This window comes from Palaemon carinicauda, chromosome 36 (genome assembly GCF_036898095.1).
Source record: "Palaemon carinicauda isolate YSFRI2023 chromosome 36, ASM3689809v2, whole genome shotgun sequence".
NCBI classification, from domain to species: Eukaryota; Metazoa; Arthropoda; class Malacostraca; order Decapoda; family Palaemonidae; genus Palaemon; species Palaemon carinicauda.
Window position 1 is genome coordinate 12,928,221 of NC_090760.1, and position 21,904 is coordinate 12,950,124.

At 37.9% G+C, this 21,904-nt stretch overlaps 1 protein-coding gene across 3 annotated transcripts in view; it reads left to right on the forward strand.

Annotated features, from left to right (window-relative positions):
- The window catches only part of LOC137628752 (protein Spindly-like), a 178,705-nt gene that overhangs the window by 102,701 nt on the left and 54,100 nt on the right, over positions 1–21,904 (forward strand). The window contains exons 9-13 of one of the 3 annotated variants that reach the window (XR_011041389.1): positions 5,735–5,925; positions 8,259–8,450; positions 11,117–11,268; positions 12,823–13,822; positions 13,859–16,214. The exons of 1 other annotated variant lie outside the window; for it this stretch is intronic. Coding sequence is in view for 1 of the 2 variants with exons in the window: in XM_068359935.1 (XP_068216036.1) it covers positions 5,735–5,925; positions 8,259–8,450; positions 11,117–11,268; positions 12,823–12,954 (667 nt within the window). In the remaining variant the exon portion in view is untranslated. Of the gene's footprint in view, positions 1–5,734; positions 5,926–8,258; positions 8,451–11,116; positions 11,269–12,822; positions 16,215–21,904 lie in introns of those variants that run through there. One more of the 3 variants, XM_068359935.1, reaches the window with a different exon arrangement.

A 21,904-nucleotide genomic window follows, 5' to 3' on the forward strand; every position in this document is an offset into this window, starting at 1 on the left:
AGTCAGAAGCCTTATGGTGTGCAATCAAGAAACCTTCGATGCCTATGTCCAAAAACGCAGTTTCGTATTATATAAGGCTTCTGATTAGAGAAGCCCATTCTCACATGAAGGATGAAGACCTTGCTTTGCTGAAGGTAAGGACCCACGAAGTGAGAGCTGTAGCCACTTCGATGGCCTTTAAACAGAACCGTTCTCTGCAGAGCATTATGGATGCAACTTATTGGAGGAGCAAGTCAGTGTTTGCATCATTTTATCTTAAAGATGTCCAGTCTCTTTACGAGAACTGCTACACCCTGGGACCATTCGTAGCAGCGAGTGCAGTAGTAGGTGAGGGCTCAGCCACTACATTCCCTTAATCCCATAACCTTTTTTAACCTTTCTCTTGAATGCTTTTATTGTTGTTTTTTGGTTGTTACGGTAGGCTAAGAAGCCTTCCGCATCCTTTTTGATTTGGCGGGTGGTCAATTCGTTCTTGAGAAGCGCCTGGGTTAAAGGTTGTGTAGAGGTCCTTTAGTATGGGTTGCAGCCCTGTATACTTCAGCACCTTTGGGTTGTTCAGCCTCCTAAGAGGAACGCTGCGCTCAGTAAGGAAGACGAACTTATTAAAGGCAGAGTAATGGTTCAAGTCGACTTCCTTACCAGGTACTTATAATTTCATTGTTATTTTGAATAACTGATAATATGAAATACGGGATACTTAGCTATCTTATAGTCATGTACACTGGTTTTCACCCACCTCCCTGGGTGTGAATCAGCTACATGATTATCGGGTAAGTTTAATATTGAAAAATGTTATTTTCATTAGTAAAATAAATTTTTGAATATACTTACCCGATAATCATGATTTAATTGACCCACCCTTCCTCCCCATAGAGAACCAGTGGACCGAGGAAAAATTGAGGTGGTGTCAACAAGAAGTACTGCAGTACCTGGCCACAGGTGGCGCTGGTGAGTACACCCCCTTCTAGTATAGTGATCGCTGGCGTATCCCTTCCGTAGAATTCTGTCGGGCAACGGAGTTGACAGCTACATGATTATCGGGTAAGTATATTCAAAAATTTATTTTACTAATGAAAATAACATGATTGAATCACTTCCACATCTCATCATAACAATTAATCCCTGAAAGTTTCACTACTCTCATTTATGAGTAAAATTGTAGTCAGGAAGTTGTTCACAGACAAACAGGCAAAAACATAACATCCTCTCAACTTTGTTGGCAGAGGTAATTAGTGAAAAATGAATGCAACAGTCTTTCTCTTTACTTTTATTTTGTATAGTATACTTGTGTATGACTTTTGAAAGTGTTTTTATCGCATCCTCTGTTACTCGTTTAGCACATCCGCTTTTCTTCATTTCCTGAGCTACCACTTCCACTTCAGAGGTCTAATTCTCCATTTGGCCTTATCTACATCCTCCAGTTTATATTAATCTCATTCTGTGAAATTGTTCAGCATTGTCTCCGTCATTCCATTATTTTGTCCTAGATTTTTACATTTTCATAGTAATTATTTCAACAGATTTTTTTCTTAATTTTTTTTTCTTAATATCTTTCTCCTAAATATTCTTTGCCCTTTCCATTTACCCATGAGTCTCCCTCATCATATCCCTTTATGCATGCCTTTCTTCAGCGAGAGCTTGAAGTCTTTCTTCATTTTAGTTGCTCTGACAATTTAAATTCAACTACTTTTTTTATTTGTATACATTTATACAGGCTGTTTTTATGTGCTTTATCTTCCTATTAATTTTCAGCTTCCCTTTTTGTATTCTTCCAACTTCCCTCATTCTTTTCCCTTTATAAAGTCTGCTTCTAGTTGCCTGGTATATGAGTTCAATCTTTAAAACTTTGCTGTATTAACCTTTTATGTTTGCTTTAGAAAAATTCCAATGCTGCCTCTACATTGGTTTCTCCAAAGGTGTATCTGACCATTATAACCACAAATTCAAGAGTCAGTTTCTGTGTGTCCATACAGGTCCTTAGTCGTTGCGGCAATTGACCTTAAGTGTTCTCCCTTTGCCTGTTTGTTTGTCCATCAGTATGGGTGTCACACCTACATAGCCATTGCAGTTCTTATATCATTGAAGAGATTCCAGTCAATCTTGGTACAGAAGTTCAAGGCAGTTGGTAGTTTGCGTCTTTATCTGTTGGTGTGTATGACAATTCCCTTTTCATTGCAATTCCTGTTCAGTTGAAGGCATTTCAAGCAAACATACAGTACTTCAGTCACTCCATTTTTCTGTCTGTCATTTTGCATCTTATACTCACCTTGTCATTGCAGATCCTTAGTTATAATTAAAATGATTTCAGTCAAACTTTGTACAAATGTACTGTACATCATCATACAAAGATGTTCATATAGAGAGTACAATATTGAGATAGTGGCTAGGAGAGGCGCATTGTTTTGACAACTCTCTCATACTATTTATTTCTCCTGGTCACTGTATGCAGTTTATGTATATTAAGAATCTTTTTATTTTCATGTTTCCAATAATTTCTTTAATCTCCACCTTTTCATCTTTTGTAGTGTACCTATTTTATTGTCTCATCCTTGTCCATCCTCTAGATTAGAATGTGTATTTCTGTCTCACTCCAATTATTTTTGTTACCTAACAATAGGTTACATTTTGTTTTGCCAGCATCACTACCATTTGCATCTGCCCTTTTGTTCTTCTAACATCTAATGATTTTTCTTCATTCCGGACTTTTTATTTCATGGGGATTTTTAAAAACCTCTTCCTAATTAAGTGAGGAGGATTTCCAGTTTTTAGTGTATATATGAGACCCTGTACCCAGGCATGCCCTCTGCATGTGCACTGAAGTGGCAGTAAATAAAGATAGACTTATCAAAACCAGGAAGGGGATTTATCAAAAGATGTACTGTACTAGCAGAAATAATCAGTCTGTCAAGAGTCAAGAGAGTCTTGGAAAATAAAATAGAAACTTACCTCTTACTTCCACTCCCAGGTAGGCTTTTCATTCTGTCTGTGGGGTCAGTCGTCATCTCCACTCACTTCTATCCTTGAATATTCCTTCTTTTCTTAGCTGTTCAATTGTAGCCATATTGTGTTTTGTTAATATCTCTTTAATTCCATCCTTCCAGCGTTTATGTGGTCTGTCTCTCGATCTCCTTCTATCAGGTGTCCAGTTTCATCTTTTCTTTGCTATTCTGTTTGCATCCATTTGCATCACATGACCTAGCCATCTCAGCTGTCCCTTCTCAATCTTGCTCATCATAGGGGCTACTCCAACTGCTCTTCTGATATCTTAATTTTTTAGTAGGTAGTAGGTTGTCCAGGGCACCAGCCGCCCGTTGAGATACTACCGCTAGAGAGTTATGGGGTCCTTTGGCTGGCCAGACAGTACTACATTGGATCCTTCTCTCTGATTACGGTCCTTTCCCTTTGCGTATACATACTGTACACCGAATAGTATGGCCTATTCTTTACAGATTTGCCTCTGTCCTCATATACCTGACAACACTACCCTCAATTCTTCTTCACCCAAGGGGTTTATTACTGCACTTCAATTGTTCAGTGGCTACTTTCCCCTTGGTAAAGGTAGAAGAGACTCTAGCTATGGTAAGCAGCTCTTCTAGGAGGACGCCCCAAAATCAAACCATTGTTCTCTAGTCTTGGATAGTGTCATAGCCTAGGTACCGTGGTCTTCCACTGTCTTTGGTTAGAGTTCTCTTGCTTGAGGTTACACTTGGGCACACTATTCTATCTAATTTCTCTTTCTCTTGTTTTATTAAGTTTTTATAGTTTATATAGGAAATATTTTTATGTTACTGTTCTTAATATTTTATTTTTCCTTGTTTCCTTTCCTCACTGGGCTATTTTCCTTGTTGGGGCCCCTGGGCTTATAGCTTCTTGCTTTTCCAACTAGGGTTGTAGCTTAGCGAATAATAATAATAATGATATTCTATCCATTGTTTTATGCAATATTGTTCTAGGGGTTTTCATCCCTGAGACTTGGGACCCTACTTTTGTCTCTTGTCAGCAGGTTCATCTGTATCTTTCATTATTGGATAGAGAGCTCCTGTGCATTTATTGTATTTCTTTATTCTTTTACTTATTTTTTCCTTGTTTTTATCTCCTTTTCTGTGAACACACGTCCTAGATATTTGAATGAGTCTGTTCCTTTATTACAGTATCCCATATCATAACATTTGTTGGTGCTGTTGATTCCTTCGAGAGTTAATATTTCTGTTTTTGCTACAGTCCTCCTCAGTTCTCCTTCCATCAAATAATTGTTTAAGCATGGTTAACCTCTTTCCAATTCTTCCTGGTCACATGTTCAAAATGCTATTCAAAGTAAAACCTACAAAAAGAATACTGCAATTTTAAATTTACCAACCATGTCGACACTAATAATAGTTTAAATGATAATTAAGTTGATAGATGTACAAAACATTAAAAATCAGAAAGTAAATAGGTAAATATGTTGGATCCATATTTATGATATCATCATTATTATTATTTTTACTTAGTTTTCCAGTGTATAGTGAGATGGGAATGTTGTTTCTGCTCTCTTTTATCTTTGAAGTCCTATTTGATTCGGGTCTTTGTCTATGCCTCATTCTAATAAGTTTTTAGGGTTTTCTGCTTGTCTCTGTTCTGCTACAAGATTGCTCATTTCACAAATAACCATTTTCATCCCAGCTTATATTCCATTTTCTGGGCACCATGTTTCTTAGCAACTTTATTCCTAATGCACTGGCCATAGGGTTGAGTATTTTGTAGTCTCAATTGTTTAAGATTTTCTCCATTTTCTTAGTAAGTAATCACATGGTTTTGATACATTTCAAGTAATTGCCCAGCTTTGTGATTGTCAATTTATTTTATTTACTACTAGTTTTCCATTCTTGGAATCTTCCCACTTCCTAATCTGATGCTATTCCGTCTTACTGCCCTCTCAATGCCTTTCCTAACTATCTGATGTTGTTAAGGTAACTACAATTGTTCTTTCCTTATTACAGTCCTCAGGTCTCTCTTGTATTTTATTCTTCTTAACCCTTTTACCCCCGGGCTATTTGGAAATTTCCAACCCTTAACCCCCAAGGGGTTATTCTTATCCCATCATATTTTGCAGTATACTTTTTTTAAATTGCTCTAACAGGCTTAATTTTTGTCATAGAGAGGTCAGGTTGGTCTCATTCTCTTGGAAAATGCCTGAATTTTCTCAAAAAATTATCAAAAATATGAAAAAAAAAATTTGTATAGCATTTTTTTACAAGGACGTACCGGTACGTCCATGGGGGTAAAGGGATGGCTTTTGTGAAATGTACCAGTACGTCCTTTGGGGGTTAAAGGGTTAAACATTTTAGGCATTTATATTGGATACAAATGTTTTGTAATTTATGTTGGTAACAAATTATTGATTTATTTGAGATTTATGATGAGTAGCAAAGGAGAAAATGAGATGGAATAAAGAAGGCAACATTTTTCAATTATCCATCTTGAAGTTTTTTCTTATCACATCCAACAAGCTTTTGGATAAAAAGCAGGAAAATTATGAATGTAAGTACAAAGTAATTTGCAATTAGAATTTATGGAATGGTTGTACTGTATATGTAGGTTGTGGTACAGCTCAAGTTTGGGGAACAGGATTATGTTGGGTTACTACCTTATGTGTAGTAAGTAAATCGGGCTCTTAATAGGATAATTAATTAGTATACCTTATTAAACAACTCTTCAAAGTTTAAATTTTGTTGTCATGTTTCTTATTCTACAGGAAGAAAGTGGAGGAGCTTGAGGAAGCTCTCAGAGGTGCTCAGTTTAATAAGGTGGCTTTGAGTGATCGTATCCTTCAGTTGCAGCGAAAGCTTCGTCAGTCAGAAGCAGTGAGAGATGCTACCAATTCAAAGTTGATTACGTTACAAGTTAAATTTGATGAATTAGCTGCCAAAAAAGGCGAGAGTGTTTGTAAGTTCATGATACAACCTTCTTTAAAATTTGTTTTGCAATATTATCTAGCATTAATTTAAAATTGAGGATAAACTAATGTGCAGGCTGAATTTTTCTGCTTTGTCTAAATTATCCACAGTTAATACTTGGATAAATTTTCTTTGTATGTTATGCAATTACTTTTTTTACCTGTAATCCACAGCAATGAATTGTGGTGTTTTTTTTCCTCTATATTATCTTGGATAGATTTAAGGTAATTTATACTTTTCACTGTATGCGCATTAGTCTTAACAATTTGTAAATTATAATCTTTTACAGTATAAAGTACATTCAAGCTTGGTAGGTTACTTCAAGTACAGTATAGTATATGATTTGTTTGTTCCTACGCTTATACAAACCTATTGCCCTTTAAAATAGAGAACATGTCTTCAACGGTGTTGGATCGGGCACTCAATTTGTTAACGACGTAGTTTACAACAGATTATGACTGCAGGTAAGGAGAGCCCCCTATTACAATCTTAACAATCGTTACAGTTTCTTTTAATCTCTATACTAAAGTGTTCCGACAACGATAATTGAAATATGGGAAATGAATGTTAAAACCTCGAACAAAAAACACAAAATGTTTATTCACAAAATTTACAAAGAAAATCAATGTTGCTTCTTCGATTAACTGATAAATCAAATCAATCCAAAATATCAATAGATCAGGGAGAACAGTCAAGAAAATAGAACAATCCTTTTCGGTAATTTTCTGCCGTTGCTGAGATGATAGGCTTTAAGCCTGAGAGCTTCTCAGAAGGGTAGCTGTAACTCAGTTAGAATTGGCACGATAACTTTGGATTCAAAGATGTTACAGAAGGGACATCAGAAGTCATCTCCAAGAATACGGTGATAGTATAAAAGGAAGACCAAGACACATGCAGTGTTGGCTGCTATTTGTCACAAGCAGGAAAGGCTGACATCTTCAATTCATTGCTTCTCAACCATAACAAGATTTTAGAGATTGGCGTTTGTCATCTGAAGGTAATGTTGGAAACTGGCTCTGTCTGACTTCTGGTCATCTTTTCATGTCCTTATCTTATCAGGACTTGGTTCCTCTCTCGTCCTATCTCCTTTGGACAATATCTTCTTAAAGTTTATATACCCATGTATGGCGGAGCTTATTTCGATGGTCCGTCATCATTTCCATATAAGAGAATTTTTGGTATTCTGTATCCTGATTGGTTTCCTCAAAAACACCCACTTTGGTCATACTGTCGAAGCTTTTAGAACAAATTTCTGGTGCAATCAGGACTTCATGTTATGCCGTAACAAAAGCATGGCCACATGTTGACCAGTGAGGACACTTTCCATAAACAAGAATTTCCTCGGGGCTTGGTTTCTAAAAGATACTGACTCCTCAAAGGTGAGGACATCATTGACTAAACACCAGTCGAATTTAGTCTCGCTCACAATTTGAGAATAAAAGCATATGTCTTTTAATATTTTCTTTCAATATTATTGCATCTACCCATGACAATCCCCCCTCACCTGTTTGGAGCTTTACACATTTGCTTTTTAACAGGAAGTGAATGCTGGCTGTTGTCTGTGATTATGAATATGAAACAAGAAATTTGTATTTGCCACGGAAAGGGGTCCCCCATTCCAGTCGGAATTTGGCAAAACCTGCTGTAAAGGGCATGATTGTTCAGTCATCCTTGTGTGCTGAGTGTAGGTTGTGACCTTCTGTGCAGTGGCAGACGTATACCTTAAAGGCTATCTCACTGAGTACAGCAGATACCCCTGCCCATGTGCACATACCTGGGAAGGATGCTTGAGGAGCATGACTGAGAAACTGAAGAGAAAACAAATCTGTCGCATCAGTTACCAGTTACCTCCAGAATTTCCATTCCTTTACTAAGGGCATATGTTTATTGAAGGGAGAAAAAATGGGAAAATTTTGAAATTCTACAGGTAAAGGTTGATTAAAGCAGGCTTCTGAAGTAATGTGAATATCAGGCGAGTATAGAAATAAGAATTTTTATTAATAAAATTTTTTTAGCGGAATCCTTTGAAGTTAAAGTTCCCACCTCAACCCTCCCTCTCAGTCCTAAGGCGAAAGTTAAAAGTACAGATAAAGCGCTTCCGACAGGTGGGGTGGCCCGGGGCTCCTTGCGCCGCGCTCACCACAAGTTGTTAACTACTCTATTAACTAATTCCACAACCGATCTAGTTCCTCTGAAGACATGTTCCCTATTTTAAAAGACTCAGGTTTGTATACCTCGGAAAAATAAAAACTTAATTTTATAATTTATTTTGAAATTATTTCTCATCTGCTAATTGATAAATTTTTTTCATCACTTTCACAGCCAATACTTCGAAGAGTGTTAAGCAGGTTACTGAGAAGATCCCAGGATTTGAAAGCGTAAAAAAAGATATTAGAAAAGAAGAAAATGGAAGTGAGATGGATTCAAGAATTCCATTCATGGAGAGACAAAACATGATCAGCCCTTTACCTGAGGATAATGTACTGATAAAGGAAGAATCCTGTCCTGCTAAAAGTAAGTTTTTTTTTTTCACATATGAAAGTTTTTCAAAATATCTGAAAGGTATACAGTAACTGTATATAGGCTGGGAGGAACGTAGAGAGTAGAGGTCCCCTTTTTTTTTTTTGTTTCATTTGTTGATGTCGGCTACCCCCCAAAATTGGGGGAAGTGCCTTGGTATATGTATGTATGTATGTATAACTGTATATGAGTCCAGGATGTCTTTGCAATGTGTTGAAGTAAAGAGGAACAAATTTATCTGATTTCACTTAGTAAATTTATATAAGGTATTCTCGCCCTTATTACATTTTTCAGTAATTTTTCAAGCAATTTTATTTTTATTAGTATTTGTCATTGCCAACAATGAAAAAATAACCTTGATAAGAATTTGTGTAAAATAAGGCTGATTGTAATGTTGAGGTCAGTATTTATAGAAAACTCATCATCATCTCCTTTGCCTATTGATGCAAAGGGCCTCAAATTGCTATATAAAACTAAAAGAAACTAATTGTACTTTTCTAGATAAACCAATTAATACACTAGATTTTATTGTTTCTATGAGCCTCTCTTGATGTTTACATTGTTACTCTGTCAAAGCTCAGTTATATCGATGTTTGCCCCTAAAATTAAAAAAAAAAGATTCCTGTTTCCTTTCTTCCAATAGACTAGCCTTTAGTAAGGAAGAGATAATTTAGCAGCTAATCTTAATAACAATGGCTTGGCCTTTGTCTTCACCTTCTGTGCTGCCTTCATTACAGTTCTCAAGACTTTTCTGCCATTGGGATTTTTAGTGCTTTTAGAGATTTCTTCTGGCTGTGTTAGTAGTTACTAATTAAATTATTCTGGGGAAGTGTTTCTGGGTGATCATGATCCCTGTTCTCTTTTTGTCTTTTGACACCAGTATTGTGATTTTGAATTTTTGACACCATTATTGTGATTTAGATAACTTATGAGGAGTGCAAAGGCCTCACTGTTCCTCTTAAGGAAAATTATGTTTCTTTATTCACTTGGGAATTAATGAGACTGTTCCTCAAATGCCACAAGTAGTACAAAGTACCCTTGATATGGATGACTTTGCAATATAAAACTATTAAAATAATCTATCATTTGCAGAGAATTCTTTATAACGTCGGAAAATACAAGTGTGTAGTGCGTCTGTTAGGTTTAGGGTTTCTGCAAAATAAACTTGAGTATTTTACATAAATCTGAAATTAAGCGATACTCAAATCCAATTCCAATATAAGGGAAAATTTTTTTGACTAATATTTGATAACTACCTCAATTGGAAAACACACATTTTGATGAAAATCTAAATGTAATAATGCTCTTAATTTGATACTGTAATGGAATGGGGTCAAGGTCAACTTTATTGATGATCTTTGAATCCTTAGTTATCCAGGGTAGATTATGGTAGCCATTGTGGATCAGGATCTGAAGCTATTTTGAAGTCTTTAGATCCAATACACACTCGTAGCCTGAGACTTTGTTCTATGTGAAAGTGGGGGAGCCACCATTGTCCATACATCAAGGTTTGGTAACACTGCAAAGTGCCTTGAAGATCCTATCCACCTAAACTCCAGCAACATAGCTTTTTAACCAAAGTGGTGTATTTATAAACAATCATGAACCTCCATTCCCAATTAGAACAAATAGGTTACTAGAAATCACAGAAATACAATTATATACTAACACATTTTGTATCTATCAAAAATTTACACTTATATTCCATGTCACAATAAATATGCCTTGGAATATATTCAGGGAAAAGGATATTTCTATTCTATATTTATGCTATACTGTATATACTTTGGCTCTAAATCTTCAATGGATGCTTGGTTATTCAGCAGTTTCTTCTGACAAAACAAGTCTGTTCCAATTACCTACTGAAGTATCAGTATTTACATCTCAACTGTCAGTTATTCAAGTAATTAACATTGTGAAAATTATTGAAGATAAAATGAATCTTGGATTTGTCATTCATTCTTATTTGAGAAGTGCCATAGAAGACCTCAAAGGGTACTGGTATTGCATAGAGAAAGTTGAAGAAATTCAATTTTCAGGGGTTAAATTTTGAAATAGCTATGTATTGGATTCCTTTCCATATTGGAATTGTTGGTAATGAAAAAGCAGATAATGCTGCTAAATCAGCAATCAATTTCCCACGACTTTACATTAAATTCCCATTAATGGTTATGTAACTACAATAAAACATTTCTTAATAACTAAATTATAAACTTTGTGGAATAATGAACCAGAAAACATATTAAAACAAACCAATTTTTTTTACATGAAGCTTCATCTGTGGTGGATAACGGGGTAGGGTGGGCTGTGGCACCCTAGCAGTACCAGCTGAACTCGGTTGAGTCCCTTGTCAGGCTGGGAGGAACGTAGAGAGTAGAGGTCCCCCTTTTGTTTTGTTTCATTTGTTGATGTCGGCTACCCCCCAAAATATGGGGAAGTGCCTTGGTATATGTATGTATGTACTAGAGACCTGAGAGTATTAGAAGGAAATATATCAGATTTTTTTTTTAGTATTAGGGACAAACCTCGATAAACTGAGCTTTGAGAGTGAGGCATTATGAACAGCAGGTGAGTATAGAAATAACAGATAAATTTTTTTTTTTACTTTTGATCCTTGTAGGTGTTTGTTCTTGATGATTTGCTATCACATGATTTTGCAGATGTTGTAAACAAAGAAGATACAAATAATCCAGCAGCAGTGAATGGAGATCAGGAGAATCCACCCATTATGTGTAGTTATGATAAGAAAAAGAAAGTCAAGAAATCTGTTCGTATGACTGAAACGGTAGAAGTTCAAGAAGGTGACGGAGAGGTAAGTCATGATTTTTTTATATTTAGAGTTTTGCGCTAAAGGTAATAGGTTTATTCTAGTAATTTGCTTCCAAAGAGAATAAGTAGAGATAAAGTGTCCATGTGATCATTATGGAAATGTATGGGTGAACTCAGTACCAAGCTTTGAATGTGACATATGGTGTAACAAAATGCTCAAGATTGCTAAGTATTTATTGAGTAAATTTTCAGTGACATGCATGTATTATAAGGAGAAGTTGGGAAGAGAGGGCAGTGGAAAACCATATTATTACAAATGGGAAGGACTTACAAAAATAGAATTACTGATACTATAGGGACACTATGGACTGAAGCACAAGATGACAAGGCAGTAAAAAAGAGAGTAGCTGCAGCATATGTGAAATTGAGCAAAATTGCTGGAAAATTAAAAATGTTCATTAATGAATAAAGCCAAGGTATGATGGTTTACAGTACTTCTTTACATCTTAAGTAGGCAAAGACACAGAAAGTGGAGAAGAAATGTCAGAGTATGGAACATTAAGATTCAGGGTTCAAGTACAGCGGGAATATTGTATCATGAAAGATGAAGTGGCAGCGATGTGATATCCACAGGTCATTAATTTGATTGAGATCTCTAAGATTGAGAAGGTTTGAATATGTGAGAGAAGAGATGAAAAACGATTGGTATAAAAGCACTTTGTAGGAAGAACCACGAATTAAGGGCAAAGGAAACAGGCAAAGACCAAAACCTGATAGTATGTAGGCCAGGAAGAAGTTCAATTTAAAGGAAAGTTTAGAGAACTCATTTCACTTCTAGCCCCATAAAGAAGAAAGTTGATGTATAATTGCTCATGTAGATGATTATGAGGCACCTGATGAAGATGATACTGGATAAATTAAACCACAAAATAGATAAAGTTTGTACGGTACTGTTGTTGTTGTTGTTATTATTATTATTATTGTTGTTGTTGGTGTTGTTATTATTATAATTATTATATGCTAAGCTTTAATCCTAGTTGGAAAAGCAAAATGCTATAAACCTAATGGCTCCAACAGGGAAAAATAGCCCAGTGAGGAAAGGAAACTATTACAACTATCAAAATAAAAAATTTTAAGAACAGTAACAACATTAAATTAAATCTTTCATATATAGATTATTGAAACTTCTAAAAACCAAGAGGAAGAGAAATGAGATAGGACACATGCCCGAGTGTACCCTCAAGCAAGAGAACTATACTCTTCCAAATGTAATCTTTGGTTACTGAATCTTATGCTTTGATATTTTGTTTTGTACCATCATCATCTAAGAAGTAATAGATACTACCAGAAATGGTGTGCGGCATCTTATTCCTAAATGATCTTAATTCTGTATGAGGTACTCCAAGAGGTTTGGAATTAGCTGTGCTGAAGACGATGCTTTTCATTTCTGTGGAAATTTTCTTTCGGTTTACATTTCTCAAGAAATTCCTCCTCTTTCAAATATTGTTTATTTGTGGAGAGCAAGACCTTCACCGTGTGTTGTCTTGAGAAGAAATATTTTTCTTGTATTAACATTAAATGTGGGTATAATTTTTAGGTTCAAGAAGCTCAGCTGAAGAATGAGAGAGAGGTGAAGCCCCCACAGAAGACAAAGGTCTTGAGAAAAATGAATGCTCCTGTTGTGCAGGTTCCAAGTGGCGGACAACAAAATGAATGTAACCAGCAATGATTCATTTGAACCTTGTAGTTTATGCAGTACAGAAGATTACTGTAGTTCTTCATCAGTCTGTCACGATACATAATTTGTATCCATAGTGTATCATTCTTTGTAATATACATATATCTTTTTAATATTTAAGTACCTTTTTTATTTTCAGATTTACAATACTAGGGTAAATATATTGAATATATTTATATAAAAATTATCATGTTGTTAACAATTTAGATTAAATAGTAATAGAATGAACAAGTTCCATTTTGCTATTTAGATTTAAAGAGTTACATGATGACTAGTTATATTCTCTTATTTAGCCTTTATCATTGCTATGATTTTTGTCTAATTATGGATGTGAACTTGTTCAATTATTCTTTCAAGTACAGGCCATTGATTTGACAGAAAAAAAATGATTCAACATACAAGTTTTTACGTTGTTTTAAAATAACTATCTCTATTGTTCTAGATTTTATGATCTGTACAGTCTTGAGATAATAATAATTCCAAATTTCAGATGATTGCGGGATAGTTCTTTACATTATTACTGTATTGTTATGCATTAATGTAATTAGATGAAATATATTGCAGGATTTGGAGATGTTGCTTTTTCACATCTAAATACAGTACAAATAGAAAATTATCCTGTTTTAAAATCAGTGCCATTAGTTATTTTTTAGATGTATTGAATATTGCTTTAGTACATCTTTCAGATATATGTTATTTTTTAGGTGGTAAAATAGAAAGGAAAGTTCTTGGATTATTCATTTTAGAAATTGAATCATTAATTCTTCATAAAGGATAACACTTGCATAAATTCAAGTCCTATTGCATTTAGTTTCAAACAAAAGTACCCTAACTGCTGTATAAGAAAATAACATTAAAGGTTAATAATGATGTCAATAATAGTTTTAACACAAAGGTTAATAATGATGTCAACAATAGTTTTTGTTAATTGATCGTGAATAGTACTTATGTTATGAGGAATTTTGTTTCAGAGACGACTTATTTATAATATTTTTCCATGAAGTTTCAAGTTATAAAGGATTCCTAAAATAAGTACACCATATTGAATTCATTTTAAATGGTCCAGTGTAGTCACATTATAGTTTCTGGTATAGCTAGAACTCATTCTAAGAATGTTATTTATAGTATATAAATTAATACATATGTTTTAGTAGTGATTGAATTTTTTATGAAATATTACTCAACTATTTTTCTGTAAATGAATGTTCCATTAAGAATGAAACAAATATGTAACTCTAGATTTTGTTCAGTTATCAGCATAGATGTATCGGGAGAATGGAAAACAAAAGGAATGTCACGATTTAGGAGGGCATGGATTAAATGTAGAGGTACCTAGCTATAAATGATTGTAATTTTCATTTTTAATAAATTATGAATCATATGTAGTAACATGTAAATCTATTCAAGGTCAGAGGCTTTGTTTAAAAAGTTTACATTTAAAGACGTATTGCCTTGAGGTACAAATTCACTCATTGATGTTATGTTTTCAATTCCGTATAGCCATCCTATATTGATCAATATTTAACTGTAGCCATTTGAAAATTGAGGAAGCTTTTATCTGATAAGAGTGAGAGTTCTTCCACATGTCAACTGTTCTTTTAGCACCTGCTTATTAATTCTTTTATATTCATATAAAGGAGTACTCTGTATGGAAACTTTGGGTCAATTTTTATATTACATGGAAAAAAATAAATTGCTTTAGTGGAATGTATCTAAGAATGTCAGCATCTTAGACTCTCCATGTATACCATAGAGGTAGGTCAGGAAAATGAGGTTTAAAATTTTCAACAGAGTACTGCTTGAACTCTAATCTAATACAGGCATAGAGTATTTTATTCTTAAAATCTAGTTTTTAACATTAAATCATGACATTTCAGTACTTTCGGTGAAAGATAACATCAATATGCATTTGTAAGAGCAGTTCCTTCTGGTTTTTGTATTAAAGGTAAACCTAAAATATTTATTTCTGACTAAATTTCTTTGATCATAGAGCAGTCTTATGTTACTCTGCTCATTTCCAAATGTTTTGTATCCATATAATCGAGACTTCATCTGGCCTATTAGCTTTTACCTTGACTTGATTGAAAACCCTTTGTATTTAGATTCCACTTGCATGTACCTTTATGTTATTTCAAATTTTGTTAACCTTATAGGTTGCTGTGTTCAAATGCTACATTCACCTATTTGTACCTATGTGCTGCCAACGCAAGAGTCTTTTCTTTACATAATGTAAAGAAATCTAGAAGCAAACCTATTTGTTACAAAATTTTAAAAACTTTCATACATAATGTAAAGCAATCTAGAAGCAAACCTATTTGTTACAAAATTTTAAAAACTTTCATATATTTTCAATTGTCTTCCTTTGTAATATACAGGTATTATGATTTTATTTGCTTTTATTATATTTTTATAGCTTTAACAGAAAAACAGGAATATAACATTAAAACTAGGACAGGAAAAACGTGAATATAATTGAAAAAGTTTATTTGTAAAGTGTTTTTGCTCCAGACTTTATGTTGCCATGCTGTGTCATGAGTAATTAGGTGACTTTGCTTTTATAATTTTGTGTATTCAGGGACAGCTTTACAGTTGGCTAAAACATTTAAATGAAAAGAATGAGCATTTCTGTGTTGAATTGAAAATTTTCAGCAAAATATGTAACACACCAACAGTATGAATTTATTTATATATTCAAGTATTTGAGTAGCAGACCTCATGCATTTACATACTCTCAAGAGAAAATTGTGTAAAATACAGTAAAAAAAAATTGCTTTAATATGTAAATACTTTAGTGTACTACTCAGGTAGTATTCTTTCCATTTATGTAGCAGCTGTGTGAATATGAGTAAAATACTGATATTGATGATTTTATATTGAAAAAAGGTTATACAGTACACATTTTAAAGTCAGTAAAATACATTTAAATATATTTATTATTTTATAAGGAAGATGATGATGAGTTGAGATGATAATGTATTTATAGCTGAAATATAAAAATGTTTCAAAGGCATCACATTCCACATCAAACACTGCATGATTTGTCCAGAATGTAGTTGATATGACTGAGCAAGCAAAATTACCGGTACAAAAAGTCATCTACCACTTTTCGTTTTACTTTTTGGTGGTTTAGGATCTGCAACATTATTACCTGGTGTATAGTGCAGATAGTTAGGAGCATAATAAGTAAGAGGTTCATACTGTGGTCCAATTTCTTCAACAAATCCAGTCATCTTTTCATACTGATGCTCTATTGCTTCACGACCAAACATGCATTCGGCAAATGTGTAGCTTGCTGTAAAATGTATATATATTAGAAATGATATATAGTATAAATATATGAAATTTGTGAGAACATTTTATAATATATTTTGAAAGGAAATTGTATTTTTTATAAATCTAGCAACCATATAATTAGCTTCAAATTTCTTGTATCAACTTCTCAACTCTTTGAAATGGAAGAATAGCTAGACTTATAAGTAGGGAGGAAGAGTCTTCATCATTCTTTCATGCCTCATAAAATACAACAGCTATAAGGACTTTCCCCAAGTTCTCCAAAGCTCATAGCAAGTTCAATAGCAAGTTCAATTATTCCCATACTAACAAACCTTCCATTATTTATATGGATATTCCTTCAGCGGCAGCTGGGGGTAGCCATTAAACTTTAATTGCAAGGTGGCAACCCTGCGGGGATGGGCTTGGGGGTACCCAGCCCCCTCTATACATACAGTACTCACCGCAGTGAGGTGTTACTTTTTATTTTGGGTCAGTAGAGATCGGACGTCCGCTCTCCTCCTGACTATCATTGGACTTTTTAATTTTTGCTTTCTCTTTGCAGGTGTACGCATCTTCTTTTGCGACCGCACTCTCTGTGTCCTATGTGCCAAGGGCATCGATTCGCGCAGGATCCCAAGCAACCCAGTGCGAGAAATTTGGGTGGCGTAGGAAGACGACGACTAAGCGCAATTATTCTCCTTCGGTCGAGCGTTGCGCGTTTTTCTTCTCGCAGCCCCAAATCTCTCAAAAGCTCCTGCTTGTGCACGCTCTCACGACCGACGTTTTAGTAGGAGCGCAGATTGATTAACTCCTTGGCAACCCCAGAGTATGGGGGTGGGGGGGGGGGTTTGCTTCCCCAAGAGGAGCAACTTTTCCAGCCGCTGGCTAGCCTTTCTCCCTTTCAGATCTGTTGTAGGTGTGGTTGTCCTAAGGAATTTCGCTCATGTTCACGTGGGCGGAATTCGCGCTCGCGAGGGTATCATTCAAGAGTATGACGTTCTTGTTCACGAGATGGACACACCCGGAATTCACGACGTTCTCGAACGAGAGCTAAACGCTCCCGTTCACAAACATTGCGATCACAAACCCCGCGTTTGCGATCAAGGTGTAGACGTTCCTTGTCTAGAAGTAGAGGTAGGCGTACACGCAGTCCATCAGCCCCTAAACCACACCTTCAAAACACCTTCAGACTGAACCTAATGATGAGAACGATCACTCCCCAGACAGGCACTCTGGAAAAGCGTCCCGCTGTGACGCATTCTCAGTTTATAGTAGTCCCTACTCAAAAGGCCTCCTCTGCTGACTTCGTCGGACATAAGTGCTCCTCTAGGGCAGCAGGACGGCATTAGACCTTCCTCTTCCTCTGTGGCTCCTAGTCCTCCTGTTGCGAACACTTCTGTTTGCGTATCGCGTCCGTTGACACGTGAAGTTTGAGATTTTGCATGTGAATCTCGCGATTTAACAAGCAAATCGGCGAATTTTGCAAGTAGGTGTGCCAGAATCGCGAGCAAGTGCGGATCTAACACCTTCATCTCTCCCTACTGCGTCTTCCACCTCGGGCGGAAGACTTCAAAGAGCCTCCTAACAGGTTTGCAAATGTACCTATTAGCCCGGACCTTCCTCGACGTCTGAAGGAACGTTTTCCTTTGCCACAGAGGTTCTCTCTGTCGACTGGCAATCCTTCTGGTGTTACACCCAAAGGACACTTCTAGGGACCTCCAGGGTGTAACTGGGGGTTCAGACCTTCCTCCATGGGCATCGACTTTCATGTCCATCATCCTGAAGGCTCTGAAGGTGGCTCCTCCGCCGCCACAACCCCCCAACTGCTACATTCAGGGCAACCCCTAGAATCCTTCTGGACCCCTCGTCGAGCTCGTCAGTTGGGAGTGAAGACCCTAGAAGAAGGTCGACGGCAGACAAATCGCGCAGATCACCTCCACCCAAATCGCGTGCTGAAGGCCATGCCCCCTCTGATTCTTATAAGGCCAACTTACCTTACACGAAAATGAAAGCAAAGGAAGCCATAACCAAGAAGCAGAAGAGACGGATGAGAGGCGTAACTCCAACTCACGCTGACATCATTCATCCTAGGACGATTAGGGACTTAGGGTCGCCCTGGGAGATCGCGATCCATCCCTTCAACCCTCAAGACATTGAGGTAGTGCCTCTGGACCAGTGTCCAGTTTCTGCACCTCCTCCAGCTCCTGCGGCCAAGGCTTTGTCTAGGTCCTCGAAGACCTCGCAAGTTCCCCTTCCTAAGACAGCAGAGGAACGTACTGTGCATAGGGAACCGAAGGACATGAAGACGAAACATAAGAACGCCACAGCACTTGAAGCTTGAGAGGGTGAGGCACAGAGGCGTTCCCCAGTGGTGGGCCCATCAACTGTTTCAGTTGACGACCCTGACCTACCCCAGGCTCTGGAGGTGGAAGATCCCTTAGATTCAGAGGATGAGAATCTTCCAAAGGCGGCCAGTCCAAACAAGAGAGACGTGAGTCGGAACATACCTTTCGGTAAGTCCTTGCCTGTATGAGGGGCATCAACAGGCTGTCCATTCCTGGTTCCACAATCCAGGAAGGAAAGGACATGGTTCTTGACGAGATATTCGAGACCCAGAAGCTTTCCAGGTCCAGTGCGGCTTTGCCCTGGTCCAAAGGTCTGGCAGGTGCCAAAAAGAAAGCTATCACTCAGATAGCTGGAACTTCTAGTTCCTTGAGGGCAGGTTCCTCCTCTCGGTCCCTTCCACTTCCTTTTGTGGTACAAGAGATCAAAGGGGAACCATATTCCATCATGACCCTCGAGCCATCAGTAGTAGTCCCTAACGAAGGGCGTTCTCACTCGAACCCTCTCCTCTCTGAAGGCCTCACTATTGGCAGTTGAGCTCCTAAACATAGAGAGAGGGGCGAAGTACGACATGCAGGCTGCTTCGTGGCTGGATCTATGGTTGGGATCCTTGGTCCTCATGGTTCGCTCCCATCTTTCGAAGGAGTCGGCCAGGAAGACGCATTCCTTCCTGTTGTCAGGTACCCGGACTATCGTGTTTCTGTCGCACCACGTCAACCTGTGGGCGAACTCTATCCTTGAGAAGGGATACAGTCATAGATCGGTTCCACAAGCAGGTGCCGAAAGTGGGGGTCTCTCGGTTGAGGAATTCCACCCTCGAGGGTTCTTCCGTCTTCGTTCTGGAAGAGATAGAGGGGGCTGCTGAGCGATGGTGGAAATTGTCCAACGATTCTCTCCTCCATAGGGCCATGACATCGCATTTCTATGGTAGACCTTCTCAGTCTTCCCGGCCTCAGCAAGCACCTTCCTTTACTCGCCAGTGAACTTCCAGTTCCTCGGGACCTTCCAACGTGTCTGAGTGGCCCTTTTAGTCCAAAGGACAGAAAGGGTCCTTCAAGGGAAAGAGGGGAGGTAGCCGAGGTGGTCCCTCCCAGTAGGAATGGCATTCATCATCACCCACCACCTGTAGGAGGATGCCTACAGTACCGCTGGTTGTGGTGGCAGATCCCTGAACGGTCAATGTGATCGCCTAGGGTATCGCGTCCCGTTCATTCAATCTCTTCCTCCTCTGACTCGGGATTCTGTGCATCTAGGCTTCTATGCGAAGGGATCCGCAAAGGAGCTGGCCTTCAGGGACGAAGTCCAGACCATGCTGCAGAAGGGTGCTCTCCAAGAGGTGGTAAAACGGGTCTCCTGACTTCTACAGTCAAATTTTTCTGGTGAAAAAGACAACTGGAGGCTGGAGATCAGTCATCGATCTCCCCCCTCTGAACAAGTTTGCTCAACAGACTCAGTTCAGAATGGAGACAGCAAACGTGGTCATCCAAGCGGTACATCCAAGGGACTTCATGTACACACTGGATCTGAAGGACACAGACTTCCAGATCTCAGTACATTCGTCTTCAAGAAAGTATCTAAGATTCATTTACGAGGAAAGCATACCAGTTAAGGTTCTATGCTTCGATCTCACGACAGCTCCTCAGGTTTTTACCAGAGTGTTCACCCTAGTGTCATCTTGGGCTCACAGGAATGGCATCCGTCTTCTCAGATATCTGGAGGACTGGCTGGTCCTAGCAGACTCGGAGACATGCTTTTCAAGTTTTGTCAGGATCTGGGGGTCCCGATAAATCACGAGAAGTCATCCCTGCCACACTGTTCTAAACTAACGTATTGAGGTCTTTGTTCTGAGGCTGATCGACATCATGAGATCCTTCCTCACATCAAGACCGGTCAACAACATGAGACCTTCCTACTTGTCCTCATGTTTGTGTTGAAGTAGGTGACTCCACATGACTGCTATGAGTGCCTTTACGATCACCGAGACTCCACATTGCATATGAACATATGTGCTATTATTCGCTCCGCGAAGATGTATTGGCACTTCCTGCTCCATTTGGTACCAAGCATGCTCACAGCTAGTGGAGATGAAAGATACCACCCTTTTCTTTCCACTATCCTGGACGATCAACGGAGTGAACCGAAGAATAAGAGCTCGTCTTCTATTACCTCACCTGTTCCTGTATCATCTTTCTCGCCTGTCGGTGAGCATTCAGATGTGATACCTGCCACCATGGGAAAAAAAAATGAGTAGTTGTCACCAAAGCACAAGACAACCCATCAGGCAGTCTCTCGCTAGACATCAACCAATTCTGCTACATTGTTTTGTGGGGGGGAAGCAACACTGTACCAAAACGCAACCCTCCCCAGTAACGTGTTTTTCTACAAGCACACTCCTGCTACCGGTGCTAGATCTTATGCAAGACCAAGCACAAGCATTGTTGGTCAGGATGTAGGCAGCCACCCTTGTCCCTCTCCTGTGCCAGGACATTTTCAGGGTTGTGGTAGCCTTTTGGAAACATCCCTGCCTGGCAATCTGCCAGACTGGATTTGAGTCCCGCTCAAGCTTTATAGTTTCTTGTAGTGTCTGCAACCTCATTATCCTTGTGAGATAAGGATGGGGGGTTTGGAAGAGGCTATAGGTCTACCTGCTGAGTCATCAGCAGCCATTTAATGGCCCTCCCTGATCCTTGCTTGGGTGGACAGGGACTAGGGTACTGATCATATGTATGTATGGTCAGTCTCAAGGGAACCCCTTGCCTCTGCCATTCATGAGCGACTTTTAAACCTTTTAAAGTAGGGTTGTAGTTTAGCCATTAATAAGTATAATAGATATGTTCTGTTTTATAAAAACTACATCTGTAACTTGTATTTTTAAATATTTAACTTAGCCGGTGAATATATAATAGCTGCTACTCAGCGGCTCGACAGAAAACACACTCAAAAAACTCGCGAGCGATCGCTATGAAGGTTGCGGGTGTGCCCACCAGCGCCAACTATCGGCCAGATACCACTCTTGCATGTAAACAAACCCTTCAATTCTTCTCTGTCGACCTTGACGACAAGACGTATCAATACTCGCTGTAGAACCTGGAGTTTTCTCAACATATTTGGTGAAGTACTTCATTTTGGTTTGAGCTTTCGCAGTGCAGGTGTTTTTCCTCAACATAAACTCTTGAACTCTTTATTGAATCAGATTTAATTGTTGATGACTTGGATTGTTTTTTGGACTTTCTTTGACTAATTCAAAATGGCTGACCCTTCACAAGTACCTAGATTTCGTAAGTGTAATGCTAGGGACTGTAATAGGCGTCTTCCAAAGGCATCT